The sequence below is a fragment of the Cyrtonyx montezumae genome, unplaced genomic scaffold (assembly GCF_038088225.1).
Source record: "Cyrtonyx montezumae isolate F1298 unplaced genomic scaffold, pur_monq_1.0 scaffold_10, whole genome shotgun sequence".
Classification (NCBI taxonomy): domain Eukaryota; kingdom Metazoa; phylum Chordata; class Aves; order Galliformes; family Odontophoridae; genus Cyrtonyx; species Cyrtonyx montezumae.
Genome location: NW_027071826.1, coordinates 55,083,623 through 55,103,916, shown reverse-complemented (window position 1 = coordinate 55,103,916; position 20,294 = coordinate 55,083,623). Strand labels below are relative to the sequence as shown.

General features: G+C 39.0%; 1 protein-coding gene across 1 annotated transcript; it reads left to right on the top strand.

The window, feature by feature from the left end:
* Positions 1-235: 235 nt before the first annotated feature.
* On the top strand, positions 236-18,847 carry CCDC34 (coiled-coil domain containing 34). Its single transcript, XM_065755429.1, is given in 7 exon segments — positions 236-445; positions 2,297-2,429; positions 4,796-4,903; positions 15,259-15,417; positions 16,720-16,861; positions 18,482-18,648; positions 18,650-18,847. Coding segments are annotated over 7 exon segments (921 nt in total). The 5' UTR covers positions 236-275; the 3' UTR covers positions 18,692-18,847.
* Positions 18,848-20,294: the final 1,447 nt, after the last annotated feature.

The window sequence follows — 20,294 nt, the reverse complement described above, 5'->3', positions numbered from 1 at the left end:
GTAGTAACCATGCTTAATTTTTGCCATGGCAGTACGCTCCATCCTTCTAGAGTGCCGCTTCTAGTCAGGCGACCGTCCCCCTCAGCGCTGTGAGGCCCCATCTGGAGCGCTGTGTCCAGAGCGCGCATGCGCGGGGCGGTGCTGCGTGCCGGTCTCCAAGGCGGCGGCGCGCTGCCCACCGGGAGCTCCGCTCGTGGGGGCCGAGGGGGCGGGGGCTGCGGTGCTGCGCGGGAACGGCTCCCGCTGGTCCCCTGACGCAGGTGTCCGCCGCCGCCATGAGGAGGGCCGCGCGCCCGTCGTCCTTTGGCAGCTCGGAGGGCGAGGAGCCGCTCAGCTCCTCCAGCTGCTCCTTCCCCGCTTCCCGGCGCGGCTCCCGCGGGGGCGAGGAGGAGGAGGAGAGGCCTGGTTCGCTGCCGAGCGCGGCATCCCGGTGCGGAGCGAGCAGGTCGGTGTGGGCGCTGCGCGGGGTCCCGCAGCTCGGCTCCATCGCGGGGTGAGAGAGCGTGGGCCGAGACAGAGCGGTGACGTGCTGGCACAGGCTGCCCACAGGGCTGTGGGCACTCCGACCCTGGAGGTGTTCAAAGCCCTGGGCTCACTACTTCATCCAGCAGCCCTGCCTGTGGTGGGGAGTTGTACTGTGATGATCCCCTCCAACCTGACCCATGTTCCGTGAATCTAATGAGTTTCGACCAAGTGTTCGCACAGTCACGTCCCTGTATAACTGCTTAGATTGCAGGTATAATAATAGCGTTTCTTACACAAAATGCTCCCCCTCCCCACTGTTTCTCAAAGAGCATTCTTGTCTTGAAACTACATAAAAATTAGCCAGAGGCAGACAGTTTAGCATGGGAAAATCAGTACTTGTAGAAGAGGAAAGCTGAAAATGAGGTGTTGTGCAATGGTGTTAGGTGTTTTCACAATTCCAGTACCACTATTAACATCCGATGGTGTGACTTCGATGAATGTGTGCTGGATTCAGCCCATCGGACTTCAATCTAATGCCAAACCAATTTAAGAGACTTATTTTAATACAAATGCGTGCTTGGGAGTGTGGTGCTTTATGAACTCTGTTACTCATGGTCTTCCCCAGAGTCATTAAAATATGGTTCTTGCGTGGGGTCCTACAAAATTCAGCCTTTGTGTGGATCATAATGCATTGCAGCAGGCGGACAGCTATGTGCCAGGAGTGCCTCGCCCGCCGTGCTCTTCTCTACAGATTGTCTGTGTGCATTCTGTCACTTCCATCACATTTCCAATATCTCTAATTCCTTGCGAATATGCCAGACTTTTACACATATACGTATGTAAAATATAAATGCATGTATATATATGCTTAGAAGATTAGTTTTGGGAACGTTAATGTAATGCTTCTTTGGTTGCCTCTTTCATAGCCTGAGTTAAGCAAACAGGGTTACTCACTGCAGCAAAGTGTGTAGGCAGGTGTTCCCAGAGTGCGCGTGTCCATATAAAATATGAGCATGAAGTCTAATTTCATTGTTTTGTTGTTAAGAAAAACTTCTGTATAAAGTAGGGGAAAGCATAAAGAAATCTTCTGGCACGTTTTCAACTGAATTAAAGCCTATTGTACTCTCTTACTTAGGAGTACAGAATATTATAAAATATATTTCTGGCCTGGAGGTAGGATCACTGCATTACTCGTGACTGAAGTTATAAGTGAGTTATGCAAGGTGTTCTGCTAAAAGTCTCACCTTGTATGACATCACTAAGTGTTGTGCACAAGCTGTGTTTTTTAAGGTGTGTTTCCTGTGAATGTGTTTTAAGGAGGAACGTTTTAGCTTGGAATGAATGGATTCTGAGTGCTGAAGCTATTTGATATCTTCCAGTTCTATAGGACTTGAAAGACTGAAAGTAATCTTGATTGTACTTTGCTGTTGTGAAACGCTGCTTGCTACTCTGAGCATCTCAGTGACAGTATGTTAATGTAAAACCTGTGATTTCCATGATCTCCATGCATTAGAAGAGAGGTGACACTTCCATGTTTCTGGTGTTAGATTTTGGTTAGTTCATAAAAGATAATGTTCAGACCTGTTCCACAGTCTGGAACAGAAAGAAAAATCACAAGCTGGATTTTGGTAAGTAGAATGTAAGGGGGTGATGAGGAGCACAAAATGAATGCTGTTTATCCATCCTGGAGGTTACTACACAAGTAGAAAAATAATGCAATTTTTGACACAATAAAGAGCAGTGTGATTATTTTGAGACAACAGCACTGGATAGATTTTCAAGCAAACTTCTGACAGATAGTGTTATTTTGCATTTCTCATTTTTTACTCAGGGTAGTTGGTGACTCTGAAATAACAGAAGGAAACGAGCAGTCTCCTTTGAAAGATAATCTTTCGCCGTGGGAAGAATGGTTCATTGGAAAAGAGAAGGAACTGCGTGCCCGCTTACAGGCTAGGGCTGCAGAGGTGAGTTTATCTTAGCTTGACATCAGATAGCAAGCACCGAGTACCAGGATTTTATTTTCTATTGGTTTTAGGAAAAACTAGCCATTTTGTCCATTATTTTCAGTTTCTTTAGACCTGTGGAGTGTTAGTGTTTGGTGGTTCCACTGTGATTTTATGCTGTGTGCATTCTCTTTTGCTAAATGTTACGCATCATTGAAAAGGTGCTCTATAATATTTTGCTTTTCCTACCGACATGTAATGGTTTGTGTTTAAAAGTGTGTAATATATTGATGTAATTGGTACCTTGATTTTCATCACGGTTACTCATGCCTGTGTGTAGGTAGTAAAACAACCAGGGTGTGTGCTGGGTGTAAGCATTGCAGGCTGCTTGGTTATACATGAGACACAGTGTTGTTACCTGCTCAGTGGGTAATTGCACGACTGCATGGTGTCATTTCCCAGACTGCTTCTCTAGTCCAGGGTTACTTTCCCTCCTTCCATCTCTTGCCCCCCTTGCAAACCATGAGTTCTTGAACACTGAGACTGGGGCAGAAGTAAGTGAGAGCGCTCTATCTTTTCTTGATTAATGTATTTGTAGTTGCAATTGATTGAATGATACTATTGTTTAAAGTCAATTTGGAAGAATTGGGTAGTGGTTAGAATAATCACATCAAAGGTAGATAATTTCCCACCGTAGTTACTGATTTACCATTTGACCTTGAACAATGGCCTAACTTCTCTGTGATTTACTTCATCTGTAAAGTGGATGAAACATACAGATTATTTTAATGTGAGTTACCTCACTCTGTTTCTGAAACTTCTAACACTGGAATGTTTTAGAACAGTGTTTTAGAGATCAGCGTAACACCAAAATAGTTTGCCAAACTTGAGCAATATTTTCTGATCTATTAATATTCTCCACACATTTCACATCTTTCCCTTGAAGCTCTAGTTTGGTAACTGTCCCTTCATTTGATTTGTAAGCACGAAAAAAGAGCCAGAGTAATTTCTGCTGTCATACCACAAATATGGTTTGTGCATGGACTTCTCATGTGGTCTTGATGAGGAACTAAAGCCATTTATTCTTACATCTCACATAAGGGTGCTCTCTTAAATATGTATTAGAAGTAGTTATAAGACAGGTAGAAATCAGTGGTAAATGTTTTCATTTGGGGGAATGAATGCAGTCAACTTTTTGGTAAGATAACAGAACAGGACGTAGTGTATGATGGTGATACAAAAATACGTTACTACGTATTAAAAGTATTCCAAACTAGCATCTTAAGGAACAAGTTTGAAGTCCTATAGCTTTTGCTGATGACAATGCTGAGTCTACCCTGAATGTAGGAAATGTGGATAAATGTTTGGAGTGGATAGTGAGTACAGTCTTAAAGATATTTGTGGTACCATTCTATCAAAACCAGATCTCTGCAATAGGAGTGTCTCTGAACCCAGAAGAGGTGTTAGTTGTTTAAACTTTGCCTCAGCAACAGCTATATTTTCAAATATCGTCTGGATTTTAAGTGCTCTCCATGAGTTGCCTGCAGTCTCCTAGTTTTTCTTGCTGTCTTACTGAATTCAAATCCAGTGTTATAGGAGAAGAGGTTATCTGTGAAACCAACTGCACTTTAGGGGTTGTGCCCTAAGTTTAATGGAAGTAATTCCATCTGGAGTTAGAGGGTATGAATTCTTATTGACAAATAATACTCTGCTCAAACGTTACTCTTAGAGATACTAGATGTCTGAAGTTATCTTAATCATGATTTTTCTTTATTGATTAGTTTCCTCAGAGTCATAAGCAGTTGTGTATTTACTGTGTGTCATGCAAAGATGACATACTTCAGAATTTCTTCAGAAATTAAATTCACATTTAAAATAAATATCTTATTTTGAAATTTGATTAAATCCTTAAAAATTCTGGCTTCAATAAACTTGGACTTCAGCCCTAGCATTCCTGTAGTTTCTATGTTAAATGTCACAGGTGAGTAATATTTCACTTAACTTTGATGCCTTCCTAGATGCACGGCAGTAAACCATCTAAATTTTAAGTACTGCAGAAAAGTAGTAATACCAATTGAGATCCCCTTGACTGAGGACATTTAAATAAGCCAAGGAGGGATTTGTTGTGTTGAAATATTTCCAGAGCCCAACAAAAATATCTGTTTCCAGTTCATACTGTAAAAGTTATTTATTCGTGTTGATTGCATTTCATACTGTTTCTGTGTTAACTGTATTCATTTTTTCTAAAATCTTTGTGAAGAAGAGTGTTCCAAAAGTAATGCTTTATATTTTTTTTTAACTGCAGAACTCTTTCCAGTATTGAGCATACTGCTGTATGTGGTCATGATGTATTAAAGATATGTGTTTTGTTTTTTTCTTTTAATTAGGAAATTAATATGCAGCTTGAGAAAATGAAGCAAAAGGAAGAATTAGAGAGAAGGAAAAGGATAGCTGAAGAGAAGCACAGGGAATGGATGCAAAAAAAAAGAGAAGAGGTAAATAATACTTCAGCTACAAGTATTCTGGTGCATGCTGTGCTTAAGTAAACTTGTGTAAACTTGAGGCTGTTTGGACAACCATGTTTTTAGTTTGCTGAAAGAACGATTGAACTGAAAATTACAAAAACATGCAAAGACAGTTTACCAGTTTTCCAAGACTGATTTGTGTGGGTTTTTTTTTTTTCCCATGAAAAAAAGAGATATAAGAGGTATAAAGAGATTTGCTTTCTGAATAGTCAGATAACTGATAATTGTCCTACATCTTGTGCAGTAGCCTCCTGCTAATTACAGCTGGGGTTCTGATCTTTGGTGTGCCCTAGTCTTTTTGACTTCCTAGGTTCAATGCCTGAACATATCGATTATAGTCTGCAACTTAACTGCAACGTCTTGTACACCAAGTGGAGCCAAAAAAAGGATTTAGTTAAGTACCACTGTGGACAGGAAAATAGTACGGTCGAGTTTAGAGAGATAATTGAGGTGTGAGGCCAGATTCAGGAAATTCTCGGTAGCCCACAGCTTGCAACTGGGAATTTCTTCATCTAAAAAGTCATTTCAGAATGGGATCAGGAAATCTTTTTCAGTTCTCTGGAGAGAATACCAAAGTCCCATGTCAGAAGCAGACAGAATCTTGATCTCAGCAGGGCACTGTATAGCTCTCTGTCATACAAACAGTGTGTTTGCTGAGAGGCAAAATTAGAGAAGTTTGGGAGATGGTGTTTTGTTTAGTCCCTGGCAGTTCATGGGCATATTTGTCCACTGTCTTGTGGTCTGTAGCAGTTCCAATTTCTTACTGTTCCATACTGCTGGTTCTCAGTAAAATCGGATGAAAAATTTCACAGTAGCACTGCTTTGGCTAGATATCGAAGCCTAATATCTTTATCTTCACCATTCATCTTCCAATTTAGTCTAGGATCCCTAGAAAAACTTGTTTGAACCTAGCTTCTTAATTTCTCTTGGCTTCAATGCTGACTGGATGATTAGCATAACCTCAAACCTCAGCAATCCTGCTTTAATCACTTATTATGATGTAGAAAGGGACCTTATTGAAGTACACAGCAAAAAGCAGAAGACTGATTATTCATCACAAACAATGACATTTTCCCCTTTTAAAACAGCAATTAACAGCTTCCTGCAACTGTTCCTTGGCTTGAACAGTGTGTTACATTTTAAAACTGTTCACAGTTCAAAACAGTGTATGTTCTCTTTGGGTGTCTGTCTATCTCAGTCACCTTCTGTACATCTCTACCTATTTGTGTTCTCCTCGTGTCTTTATCTTTGTAGATTTGCTGATAACTTCTTCCTTTCTGTTGTCACTGGGACTAGGAGGTATTTTTGAGGGTAGCATCAGCTCAGAGAACAGTGGGGGGGAAAAAAGTATTTGTGTCTGGACTTCTACATGTTATGTTTTGGAAGCTTATGGTCATTCTTAGGCCATGTCCCATGCACTTAACGAGAGCAATCTGTTTTTCATTTGAATCAGATGATTCATTGGCTTGTCTTTTCTGTAAACCACACTCTGATCAAGAAAAAACTGATCTTGGAAGCTTAGCTTTCTTTAGGATTTTAACATTGGTGCTGCATAGTCCTCCGCACTGCATGAGGTTATCTGTGGGTAACACATACTGAATGCTAAGGATGCCAATTCAGTGGCTGAATCTGCGTTTGTGAAAGATTTCACATGAAGTTTAAGGTTGGATTCATGCATAATTGCTATGTTTTTTCTCAGAGAATGTGTGTACATGTGCAAAAGGTCTTGTTATTTTCTTCTATCAGCATGAGAAGATGCTCCTTGAGGGCAAAACTCAGTTTTCCTCATTAAAATAAATATTAAGCACTTGCTCTGTTCATGTCAAGTTGTTGCTTCTCACCTCTTGTAGACAGTACAAAAAATGCTTTTCCGGAGACAGTCCTTTCAGGGATGTAACCTTTGTGATTTCCACAAATGTGAATCCTTCCCCTTGGCTGAGTACTGCACTGATGAAAGAAGTGAGGGATGTTTGAACATACGTGAAACTTTTTCCTTCACCTTGAACACAAAGTCTATAAGCAGCTCCAGGACACTGCTGGAAGAATCTTTTTAACATGACTGTAAGACATACCCACGCCAGAATGAGAATAGCTGTGTATGCCTGAAAGAATTCTGCTCTTTTTTTAAGGTATCAAGCCAGTAGCATTTGATTACGTGGCAATGTCAGTTGTAGTGCTCTTCTTTCATACCATCTGTTAGGGTCAAGTTAGGAAGAAGTACCTGAGGATGATTTTTGTTCGTTTAATATCTATTTAAAACCACACAATGAGAAGTTTTTTGCATGCTTCCAGCCATTCTGCATAAATTATTTGTGAAAATCAAGATGTCATCACCGTTTAATGAATTTTGATATAAATAGGCTTTTGTGATTTCAGAGGTTGAAAGTGAACTAGTAATACTTGGAAATCTGAACTATCAGTGTGTTGTAAGCTGTGAAAGATGTATGGAAATAGAAAAAATGTACAGCTCACAGGGAAGGAAAAACTTAATACAGTCAGCTGTCAGGTGCTGTTGTGGTTCTATTCATGCCTTCAAAATTTACAAATCATTAAGATCTCTGCTGGACAAAAAATGATTTTACTTTCTCTGTCTCCAAAGGTTGAGTCATCTGTGGGCAGACAGTAAATTGTCTGCCTGGTATGTTCTGTTTTAGATGTAATAGAGCTGTGTTACAAGTCACGGGAATACTGGGCAAAAGATTTTAACTCTAACACACATGGATTTAGATTCCAGAAGAAAATTTGAAACCAAAGATAAAATCTTTTTCTGCATTACTGTTAGATTTCTGGGCAAAAATGAGGTTAAAGAAGCCTTATTTTGAGATGGATTTGACCTCAAGCAAAACCATTAGAACATGTCTTACTGTTTCTGGTATGCTAAAATGGTTGTTCGATTGCTAATTGCTGTACTTAAGACTCCAGTTCGGTGGTGAACCCTTTGTAGACAACCTGTGGCTGAACTGTGAAGCTTAAAAAGAAAGGAATTGACATCCTGGATCCCCCCGGCCCCCAATCATAGATCTAAATCTAGAATAGGCATTGAAAACTAACTGCTGTCTCATTTATTCAGATTAGAATTAGTGGTTGTGAAAGCTTATTTTCTTCATGGCTGTTCATTCTGAGCCTTTTGTTGTTGTCAGATTTTTTAATTCCTGTTTTTGTACTAGATTTTGTTAACATTGAACGGATAGATCTGTTAATGTTATGTGGAGTAAAGCTGTAGGAGATAAAAATTGACACGTGTAAGTGTTGTTTATTTTGGGTTGAAGCAATGCAACTCTACAGAAAACTGATAAATCTTAATACTGTAGGTAGAGTTTAATGTCTTCAAAATATTTGGGAATTCCATCTCTGCTTCCTTCCAAGGATTTTTCTCTCATGTCTGAATTCTGATGAATGAATATGCGATTAGAAAATTTGGTGGTGGATATAAAATGAGCAGCAAAAGTTTCATAGGTGAGGTTGTGGATGTTCAGAGCTGATCTCTCATTCATACTTTCTTCTGTACTGACTTCTTCAGAGACCACAGCTTCTGAGAGTTTGTCCAAAACAATCTAGTTCCAACTCCCTTCGCAGTGTGAGCAGACACTTGTTCTGCTGCCTCATTACTTCTTGTGTTCATTTGGGTATTTTGGCCTTGTTTTATTCCCTCATCTGCCTAGGAGTTTATGAATTAAAACACACGTAGCCTTCTTCCAAGAAGTCTTAATTCTCAGAACCTTATCCTTCATGGGTGAGGAGCAGTACACAGAACTGATTGGTTTATAAAAACATTGTCTTTCCAAGCTCCTTTTCTTCTTTACATCGTCTTCCATATACCTCTGGAAAGAACTGAGGATGGTTTCAATTATGGACTTCTATACAATCTCACACTAATTGTTCTTACCTTCATGCAAACAGGGTCCCAGCTCCTACCGTTGTAGTTCCTAAACGTAATCTGGGCTTAAGATTTCAAGTGTGCTTTGCTTACAAGTCTGTATCTGAAGAACCCTGAAGAATGCAAGCTATATATGAGCAGTTCCCTATTGTTTTGCCATAGAATAGGAAGCTTGTTGACAGTAGCAAGTTTCTTTTTCTTCTTTATATAACTGTTGATCCACAGATGTGAAGTCCCTTTGTTTCCTATCAACAGCTGTGGGATTAAATGCTCAAATTAGCACTACATTTAAGTAGTGATATAGTGATTAATTACTATCAAATCACAGTCCCAGAGGCTTTGAGCAATGCATTGTGGGCACATGGACTGTGAAATAATGATCACATTGTTCTACAGACAGTTCTTTAGAGTAGTATATTCTTGTAAATTTCTTATGGAAATGTCTTATGAATTAATGCAGAATAAAATATTTGGATTAAAGGTAAGGGCTGATGGCAACAGGTTTTGATTAAACTTAAATTGATGCTGATGCAGTTCTTTTCACCCTCTATGTCTTTTCCAATTCTGTGAAATCCACCTTTATTAACTACAGAACTACTTCATTTTTAGAATACTGATAGAATATAAACTTAGAAAGATCAAGAGAATTCAATTCATGGTATATACTTAGGTGTATGTGTAGAAACTTCCATTCTGAATTGTTGGCTTGCCCTGGTGGGCAGCTCAGCACCGTGCAGCTGTTCTCTCACTTCCCTCTCTAACTTCCCATGCAACAGCAAGATGGGGAGGAGAGCTGGAAGCGTGAATGAGAAAAGCTCAGGAGTTGAGATAAAGACAGTTTAATAGGCAGAGCAAAAGGTTAATGTGCATGCAAAGTAAAATACTCTCCCACTTATGGGGAGACATTTAGTCATTTCCAGGCAAGAGGGGCTTCATCATGTCTAATGGTTACTTTGTAAGTGCTGTAATTCCAAATGTCTCCCTCCCTCTCCTCCTTCTTTCTCCCTGCTTTTGTTGCTGAGCACGATGTCCTGTTCCATGCTGTATCTCTGGTCATTTTGGGTCAGCTGTCCTGGATGCATGTTCTCAAGCGAGAGCCCCCAGCCTACTTGATGGTCGGGCATTGTGAACAACAGAAGACTTTGAGACCGTTCAGCCGTATAGAAAGCACTGGTGTATTACCAGCATTGTTTTGGTTTTATTCCTCTTCGTTGTCTTTCAGCAAGGCTTGCTGAAAAACACCATTCTAATGTGCAAAATTATAGGACAGGAGAATTTGCTATTGTTGTTTTTTCGTTGAAAGTTGCATCTTTTTATCATCTATTTTGCTTTTGGCTGACAGTCCTTATAAGGAGGAAGCAGTAGGAAATATGAAAGCTAGAAACATGAAATAATGAATGACAGTATCCTGGAGACAACTTCTCTTTCTTGGTATGCTGCCTTATCCCTCCCAGAAGAGGAACTTAAATCACAGTCCTTTTTCCAAAGACTTTGCTGAATGCATATTACCTGTCACTATTGTTAATACAGCATACAGATTGTTTGACATGACTTTCAAGCTAAAAAGTCATGTTCCTGCTGTCTTTTTTCCACTTAATGAATATTTAATTATTAATTATATTTATGAGGTAGTTGTATTTTTCAGCATCTAAACCTGGAATGTGGAATACATTACAAAATAGTCTCTTTTATTTAAAGTACAACGTTCGATGTCTCTTCACATGGAACAGATCTTTTGAGGTTGAACAAGGCCAAGGCTATGGATATAATTTTAGTTTGTTCCAGGATTTTATTTGTGTAAAGCCTACCTTTAGATTTCTGTAGTAGAATGAACTAATTTCTCATGTTCGGTGTGAAAATGAATTGTGGGTAGTCCTGCAGAGGTTAAATTCAGAGTGGCAGATGATTAAAATAAGAGTGCTTGTTTTTTCTGGAAACTTTCATGGAGTCTGCATTCTTCTGAACACCCTGAGAGTATTCATGGTCCAAATACACTACGACATTCTGCTTGTCACTTATATCAAATACCCACATGATAATAATTCTTTAAAGAAACACAGTTCAGGCAAACGATTCTGTAACTGTCTTATAACTCTCCAAGTTCTAGACTGCAACATTGACTTTGTGTGCATCGTTGTAAGCCTGCCTGTTTGTAGTGTTGGTGTACTGACCTCCTTTCTCTTGTGTGGTTTTTTTGCTTGCCAGTTCTGGAGAGGTTATAGAAGTATTGATGTGAGCCAAGGTTGGTGATTGAGCTGAGTAACAGGACTAATCTGAGCAGACAATAACAATTGGCTGAATGACCTACATTTCTGAAATTGTTAAATGTAATTGGCATTTTAGATTGCTGTGAAAGATATATGAGGAAATTGGCATATACGTTCTGATGTTGACAGTGTGGTTTATTCTGTAGGGTGGAAAACAGGAAAACAATTGCTGTCGGAAGCACCTTAAAAAATAAAACATGAATTTCTGGAAGACTTTCTATTCATAGCATCGTGACATGGTTTGAGTTGGAAGGAACCTTTAAAGATCAACCCTTCTGTCTTGAGACGGTGTATAGAAAATACAGAACATAAAGCAGCTCTGCAGCCTCTCATTTAATTATTAATGTGAAAATACAGGATTGTATGTTTTATTAATTTTCTTCTGGATGGATGTGTTGTCTCAGTCTCAGTGGTAATTGGGCTATTTTCTGCCTTAGAAATTCCTTCTGACAGAAGGCAGAAATGCCGAGTGAGGTGGGATGCCTCATCAAATTTAAAATTCCTTTGACAAGTCTCAACGTATCCATAGGTCTGATTTTTCTTGACAGGTTAATAGTTCTGTTGATGAGGCATTGGTTTGGTACTGACTCAGTAAGGCACATGCTTTGTGCCATGGCTGGGTTTGTTCTGGGTGGGGGATTTCCAAGTATGGACCCAGCCCAGTCTTCGTTAGGTTCTGAGGCCTGATAGGATCGCAGCCCATAGCAGCAAACCTTCGGGCCAGATTTGTATCCTTTCTGCTTAATAATGTGTTTGGGTGGGGTGGCAGGAGAACAGGCTCTTCCTGCAATCAGTAATGGGATGTTTTACAATCAATACCTTAATTTATGTAACACGTGTAATCATATTTTAAAGTATATGTAAATGTACTAGTGGTTTGATGAATAGGTATGTCTGTTTGCAACACAAGATCAAAGAGAATTTTTAAAGCCTGATCTGACCGTGCCACACATAAACAAATTATATAATTTCCCTCTCCCTGATATATGTGGAAGGAGTGTGAAGGAAGGACTGAAGAACATGTACCTTCATATGCACGTTCCTAGCCTTTTTGATAGACTTGTATAGGAAAAAGTAATGAGAATGGGAGGAAGCTGGGACGGCTGGAGTGACAGGAGCTTGACATGAACCAGATTATTAAAGCAGCTGGGAGTGTGATGTAAACCACCTTTCTGAAGGAGTTGTTTTGTGCTGGAGAGAAAAAGGAAGCATTTCTGATTTACTTGCAGAATAATTCCTGGGCAGCTGCCAAGTCTGCAGTTTTGTAGGGGCTCTCCCAGTCCTTGTGCTATCTCATTGGAAGTAAAACTGAAGCAATAGCTTTGACTTTCGTGGTAGTATGCATGGCATTTTGTTCTTTACATAGGGCCTTATTTAAGCTTGGGCCAGTGTAGATAGTAGCTAATGTGGTCCCCCACAAAATCCTCCTCTCTAAATTATGGATTTGGTGGGTGAACTGTTCAGTGAACAAGAAGCTGGTTGCAAGATCATACCCAGAGTCAGTGGTTCAACATCTGGATGGAGAACACTGACAAATGGTGTACCGTAGGGGACAGCACTGAGGCTGATGTTCTTTAACATCTTTATCAGTGGACATTGACAGTGGTAGCCTGGGCTGCCAGCAAGGTGAGGAAGGTGATCCTGCCCATCCACTCTGCCCTGGTGAGACTTCACCTGGAGTACTGCATCCAGATGTGCAGTCCTCAGTACAGGAAAGGCACGGACCTGTCAGAGTGCATCCGGAGGAGGGCCACAAAAATGATCCAAGGGGTGAAACACCTCCCCTTTGAAGATGGGCTGAGAGCTGGGGCTGTGCAGAGATGAGAAGGCTCTGGGCAGTCATGAGAGAGGCTTTTCAGTGTCTGAAGTGTGGGGCTATGAGAAAAGAGGGGATGGACTCTTTATCAGGGTCTGTTGTGATAGGACAAGTTAAAATGGCTTCAAACTAAAAGAGGTGAGGATGGATATTAAAAAAAAAAAAGCTTTTTACTATAAGGGTAAGGAGGCACAGGCTGCTCGGAGTGGTGAAAGATGGCCCATCCTTGTAGACATTCAGGGTCAGGCTGGAGGAGAAGACAGATGATTACTTGTTTTTCATGCAGATGATACTTCAGATCTGCATACAGAATGCGGTTCTTTTTATCTTGTTGTAAGCGGTAATTGTGAGGGCTGCTCCAAAAGTAATGCCTCCTATTTTGTTCTGTTGGCCCACTATGTCAGAGGTGAATGCTGATGGTACATCAGTAGAGGTTGAAGCCTCCCACCAATATTGTTGCACGTTGCTGCTGTGTGACAGATGGCAGCAGAGGGACAGTCTGACAAAATGCTGTGTGATGTGGAAGGGCATTTGGAGCAAAGGTGTGTTGTTGAATTTCTCCACGCAGAAAAAAAGTCCCCATCAACATTCACTGACACAAACTCATACCTTGCAGATTATGGCAAATGAAATTAATGAAGCGTTTTAAAAAAATCATAACATAGCTGCAGATGTTAAAATTGTATTATCACTTCTAATATTGCCAAACAGATAGGAACACAGTAATGCAAATAATTTTGTAAGCTATCTTCTTCAGATAAGAAGAGAGCAATTTAGCATTGTGACATATTGCAATGAAAGGAATGCCAAGAGTGAGCTAAGTTTATGCTTAAAATGACTTCTTCAGCAAAACAGTTTCATGAACTATGGGTAAGAATTCAAACTTGAAATTGTTATCCAGTACAAGCTTACAATAAAAACAGCAAACGTTTTAAACAGAAAATCCATTACTTCCAGGTTATTCGGCCTTATTTTTGCACCTCGTGCAATAAGTGGCAGAAGTGAGTTAAGTATTTTGCAGAGCTAGTGTAAGCTCATGTTTTTGTCCTGTATGATGATGCTTTATTGGATTGCTGATGGGTATTATCACAAAGGACGAGCAAATATTCTTTTTAGATCAAATCAAGATAATGGTGCTCTTTCTCAGCTCCACTATTATGTTTTCCAGTTCTTTGTGCATAATTGGATGTTCCAGAAGTGTAATAAATCTCAAAGTAAAGGGGAGGGAGGAGGTAGGTTCATAGGTTCATAAGGTTGGAAAGGACCTACAAGATCATCTAGTCCAACCATCCTCCTATCACTATCCCTACCCAACTACTAAATCAAATCCCTTAGCACCTCATCTAAACGCTTCTTGAACAGCGCTAGGGATGGTGCCTCAACCACCTCCCTAGGCAGGCCATTCCAGTGCCTGACCACTCTTTCAGAGAAAAAATGTTTCCTCAGGTCTAATCTAAATCTTCCCCGGTGCAACTTCTGGCCTCAACCAGGGTAGACCTAGCTTTCTGGAAGGTAAGAACATTCCTGTTCATATTGTAAATATGTTTTTCCTCTTCTCGCTGAACAAAGTAGCCAGTTTATTTTTCTTTATGGTTGTAGTTCTAGGTGTTAGATATCCATATTGGCAGCTGCAGTAATTCTGGGGTGGTGTATTTTCCTGCTAAGCTGCAGATCTCCTCTGTTCAAGTGGTATAGTAAAAATTTGTTGTAGTGCCTAGAATTAGATTCTTCTAATTAGTAACTAATCACCTCTAAAAAGAGAGGTGAGGGGTACTGTTCATCTTCAAATGAGTATGCTTCCTTCTCCAGATCAAGAAAAGCCCTTGGGTATGTGTTTGTTAGCTTAGACAATGGCTCTCAAAACACTGTATTCACTTGGGAAAGACAAAGAAGTGATTAGACCTCTGTGTATTGTATCTCAGAGAGCTGATGTACATGTCAATAACTGGGAAGGGAACAGATTGACTTCCCTTTAGAACTGTGGCTTGCTCTAGTTTCACTGAAAAGTAGATTTCTTAGTTTAAAAACATGCTTGTCAAGAATTGCAGTGTAGATCTCTTTCCCAGAAAGAATTGAGAAGTGTTTGAAGTCTGTGGAGAGGTTTCTAAATAATCATCAGAGTAAGCATAATAGCGTAGAAAGTCCTGAAAGTAAATCTTTATCAAGATTTATGACAAGTGTATGTTTTCAAAACTGTCTACTGTGAATGATGAGTAGGTTTTGTTTTCAGGGATTGCAGTGTGGTTTTTTTCAGGGTTATGATGATTTTCTTTCTAATTATGTAATAGAAGTATTCCTCAAAATAATTACCCATTGAAATATATTGCATTCTTTTAATTCTGTTTCTTTGATCTATTTTGTCTAGGAAAGGAGGGAAAGAGAACGAAAATTAAGCAGAGAAATGGCAGAAAAGGCCACAAGGGAACTAGAAAAAATGCAGTTACAAGAAAAGGCCAAAGTGAAGTACAATGAATGGTTAAAGAAGAAGAGAGCTGAAGAGTCAGAAAAGAGGAAGAAAGAGAAGGTATCGATTACGTATTTGGATGAGTTTACCTAACCTATCAAGTACATTGCCTGATTAAATTAATTGGATTTTATCAGGTAGTGTGATGTTTGTTAAGAATGGTTTAAAAAGTTATGCTGTAGATGCATGTTTGGCCAGAGTAGGAAGGTGTGTATTAAGTAGATATTTGTTACTAGTTTTATTGCAAAGCCAGGCAAACCTACTGCAGTCGTGATGTGATAAGAGAAGCAGAAATACAAACCACAAACTGTATCTTTATTTTGCAACCCAGGCAGAAAATAGGTATCCTTATAGACATTTTTCTCTTTATACCGCTACTGTCACAGTCCTTATATTTACATGTATTTCAAATTGAAAGTATTTTTCTTTCTATTTGTGTGAACCAGTCTGATGCTAGGAGTCCTAATGTTAATGTTAATTCAGATGGAGTAATTAGCTGGCTAGTTATTTTTATAGCATGCTCCAGAACACCTCTTATTTGTTGTAAGCTTCCTAAAACACAGACTGTGAGGTCCTAGGGCATACATATATATATATAAAATAGTAATGCTTGTGCCTGAAAACTAGAAAGTGGTCAACTACAACTATTATACATGAAGTTGATTGATTGTAATTAAATTTAATTGGTGTTAACAATGTTATTTTTCAGTTGTATTGTAATTTGTATTACACTACTGCTGAGTGTTTGGGGGAATTGTGGTTAGAAGAATGTGTCTGTGTTCCTGCTGTAATTATAGCAGTCGTTCTTAGTGTGCAAAGAAGATTAATAAGTGTTTCTTAAGTGTATATAGTAATTCCTTCGGATTATCTTAAAAATACCCTAAGTTGTACCAGACCAATTTAGAGCCCTCACAGACCTTAATTTTGATGATTTTCCAAATTTTTTGTGTAACTGAAACACACTTAAATATTCTGTACCGGTTGTGTTTTATGTCTTGCATCAACCTCTAAATTGTGCAGCACAAGGAACTTGAAACCAAAGTAAACTGGAGTCTTAAGACAGATTTAAGCCAGCATACTTTCCCTTTAGTCCTCTCTTTGTTAATGTAGGTTCATGTAAGTTGTGCTCACAATATCAATTAAACTTGATTTAAGTCCAATTGCAATGCCTATACATACTGTTTTTACTCTCAGTACTGACTGATTGTCTTGTGCAGCCTTGTGGGCAATACAGTCTAGGCTGATTTAGGACTATGAATATGGGCCATAAACGGAGTGAATGGCTGTCTCAGATGCAGTGGTCTCTTTAGGCTAACTGCACAGGGCTTTGTCTGTAGGCATCTTGAATTATTTTATTTTCAGGTAAAAGAAAAAGAAAGGCAAGCTGAGCTGGAGGAGAAGAAGGAGAGAGCAGAGAAGATCTTTAACGAATGGCTACGTAGTGCTAGAAATAAACCACGCCCTGTCTTAAATGATTATGCCTTTCCACATGGGCAGTCTACAGGTTTGTATTCTTACTATGCATATACAATGACTTAGCATGTGGTTCCTTCCCTCTAATCTTTGAATGTAAAATGAAGCATGTTTGAGATTTTCATCCAGTATTTTGTTTGGGCGCATGAGAATGAATATCCCATATGGTATAAGTTGGAAAAGGATTTACTGTCAGACATTTGTGCATTTTTCATAGATTGTTTGATTCTATGATTTATGTTATTTAGGAGGAAAAGAATGTTACTTGAGAATAATGTGACATACCAAATTATAATTGATTCTGATCTCATTATGGTCCTTATCAGGCCAATTACTGGTTCCTGTGAAGCATATCAGCTGTGTTGACATTCTCATAAAGTTAGTGGTTGTGTTATGGAAAATGTGTGCCCTCTTATTGCATCAGAATCCATGTTAGAAAAGAGGCAGCTTTTGAGATGCAGAGATTAATAGAAGTCTGGCAGAAGTTCTGTTTGAAAAGGGTTACATGGGAATTATCCTCTATTCAGCCTATTAAGCTAGAGTTTCCATTTAGCATTGCAATTGCATCACACCTTCTCACATCTGTTGTCATATTCTTTTTTCACTTTAAGGGGACGTGTTAAACAGAATGCCAAGGACAGTGTGGAGTTTTGAGTCTCACTTTGATGTGTTATTTTTCTTTGCAATTCCACGTGGTACAAAAGCTGAAGAGCAGTAAAAAATATTCATCTTACATTTCAGTGCTTAATTAGATGTCCTTTAAGAAAAAGATCTATGTTTCCATCTTTATTTTTTTTACAGAATTAAATCATTACTATAATTTGTATTTTTGACATAAAATATCCTAGAACCTAAATCCTAGAGTTTGAATGCTTAGGAAAATCTACGTAGCAGATGAGCAACGAGTTACTCTTTTGCTTACATCTGTTTATAGATGGTGATACACTTTGCTTTCATGTTTTGCATTGGTAGCTGATTACTTCCTGACAGCTGCAATCACTTAAATGTTTGTTTTTTTTTATGAAGTATTTCTATACTCGGTAGTGTGCATGAAATAGAATGTCTTATAGACTTTGTTTTACCCAACCTCATGATGTATGCACTGGAATTTCATTACAGACAAGTGTGGCTGATAGAACAGCATGTTCCTTCTGCTGCATTTTAGGCTCTCTAATACTGGTCTTAGGCCCCTGGGTTAATAATTGCAGACAATTAATTAAAATGTGGAAAACTGATGTATTTTTCTCCTCAGTAAAATGAAGAGAAGTAGTTAAGCAAAGATGGAAAAAATATGTGTATTTTACACACGTGGCAACAGGAAGTATTATTTATAAATGCTTTGAAGTAATGTGAAGTGGCCAATTCATATACATACACATCTTTTAAGTGTACAAAAGACTGAGCATTTTGAATGTTGCATAGAATTCAGCCTGCTTTTTTTTAACACAGATGAGGAATATGCTAGTCATTGGTAATAGAGAGGTAGATTTTATCACTTTGAATCCTTTGCATTGTCACGTGCACTTACTATATTTGTCTGAAGACATTGTTCTCTCTTTGTTAGTCTGGGTGATTATTATAACTACATGCAGTAGAAAGCCTGTACTGTATGTATTCCTTTTCAGTTAAATATATTTTCTAAATGTTTTAGGGCATCCTGATGGAAATTCATATCCAGTTCCAACATATTGCAACCCCATTCCTTGGAAACCAGTACACGTTCCTCCTCCAAAGGAAGAAAGTGTTCTTACCATAAAGAACAGTAAGAAACCTGTGTCTTGTCGGTCACATAAGTACTCATCTGCAGTAATATATAAACCCAAAGAATAACCTTTGTGTAGGGTCCTTGCATAGAAAGTAGTTACAGTACTGAAAGCAAAATCATTCTTATGAGCTTGAATGAGCTGGGATGTAAATATACAGTTAAATGTACCAACTTATCTGCTTTTCTTTTTTTGTGACCAGGTTTTGTATTTATAGGTAACTGACCCATCACATCGTTATTCATGGGCTTTTGTATATTGAATTTCAGTGTTTTGTTGTTGTTGTTCGTTTTTTTAAAGTGATAATTAGCCAATATTAATGGGACCGTACTTCAATATCAATAAAGTCTACAGGATTGTTTGTTGCTTTCCTCGTTTTTTGTCATTTAAAGACTTATTTTGTGCATGTGATTATTATTTTGGGCAACAATTTTACTGGGTTATTTTAAATATGCTAGTTATAACAAACTTTAAAACAGTTCTTAGCTTTATGCGCAAGAAACTCAAGGTCTGCATGCAGCTACAGAACAGTGGTGACATTGGGACCACGGAAATATGTATTTGGACAGCTTACACTGCTGGAGCACTGCTATGGATGTGATACAGGCCCTTTGGGACAGGAAGGATGGGCCAGCAAGGAGAGAGCTGCAGCAACAACTCATGAAGCTTTACCTGAGGACTGATGATTAGCCAGACGAGACCTTATGAGTTAGGTTTAAGAAGAGACCAAGGTGAGTGGATACTGCAGTGGGCATTTGCTGCAGACTTAAACCACCATGAAATCTGGAAGGGCAATACAGCAGAGTACAAGCAACCGAGGGCATTTCTGGAGGGTACTGATGACTTCCTTCCATTTGACAAGGAAAAGTTCTCTTAAAGTAATCTGGGTTGGAAGAAATCTCTCAAGATATGTGATCAAGCCTCCTGTTGAAATTGAGCCTAAGAATGCATTATCAGGTGTCCAATTAATCTGAATCTTGTGAATTTTCAATCAGTAAGACTCCACCTCTTCTCTGGGCTGTTGTTTCCTGATGTTTAGTTTTTCTTTTGTTGATTTCTTTTTCTTACGTGCAGATGGAACTTCTTCTGGAGCAACTTGTATCCATTGTCTCTCTCTGTTACCGTGTGGTGAAGAGATTATCTTCTCTGTAGCTATCTTTTAGATATTGGAATATAGGTTAAATCTCCACTGAGCCTTCCTTTTGCTAAGCTGATCTGAGCACTGTTTCCTCAAATATTCTTCATATGGCACTTTGCAAGTCTCTAACTACAATACATGAAACAGTTAGGAAGGAAAAAAGTACAGGAATTACATAGACTTAATCAAACAGAGTGAGATCTGATGAAGTTACAGTTTTTTTTTTGCTGTTGTTTTGATCCTCATCTTTGAGGGGAAAATAAAAAAAGAAAAAACTAACCTATTTGTACGTATTAACATTCTTATCCTTTTGTGAAATCTGCTTTTTTAATTCAGTCTTGCCTGGCGTTACATTGACTTGTGAGCACTCCGTTATTGAACAGTTGTCATTACAGATGATGACTCTAATCAAGTCTGAGCATGGTGGGATTTTGCTAAATTTCACTGTCTTCCTGGAAGAGGATTAGTGTATGGAGTTTGCTTCTCCAATTGGATGTATAGAAGTTCATGGGATCCAATAAGATTTATCCCAGATTACTCAGAGACCTGCTTAATGTCACTGC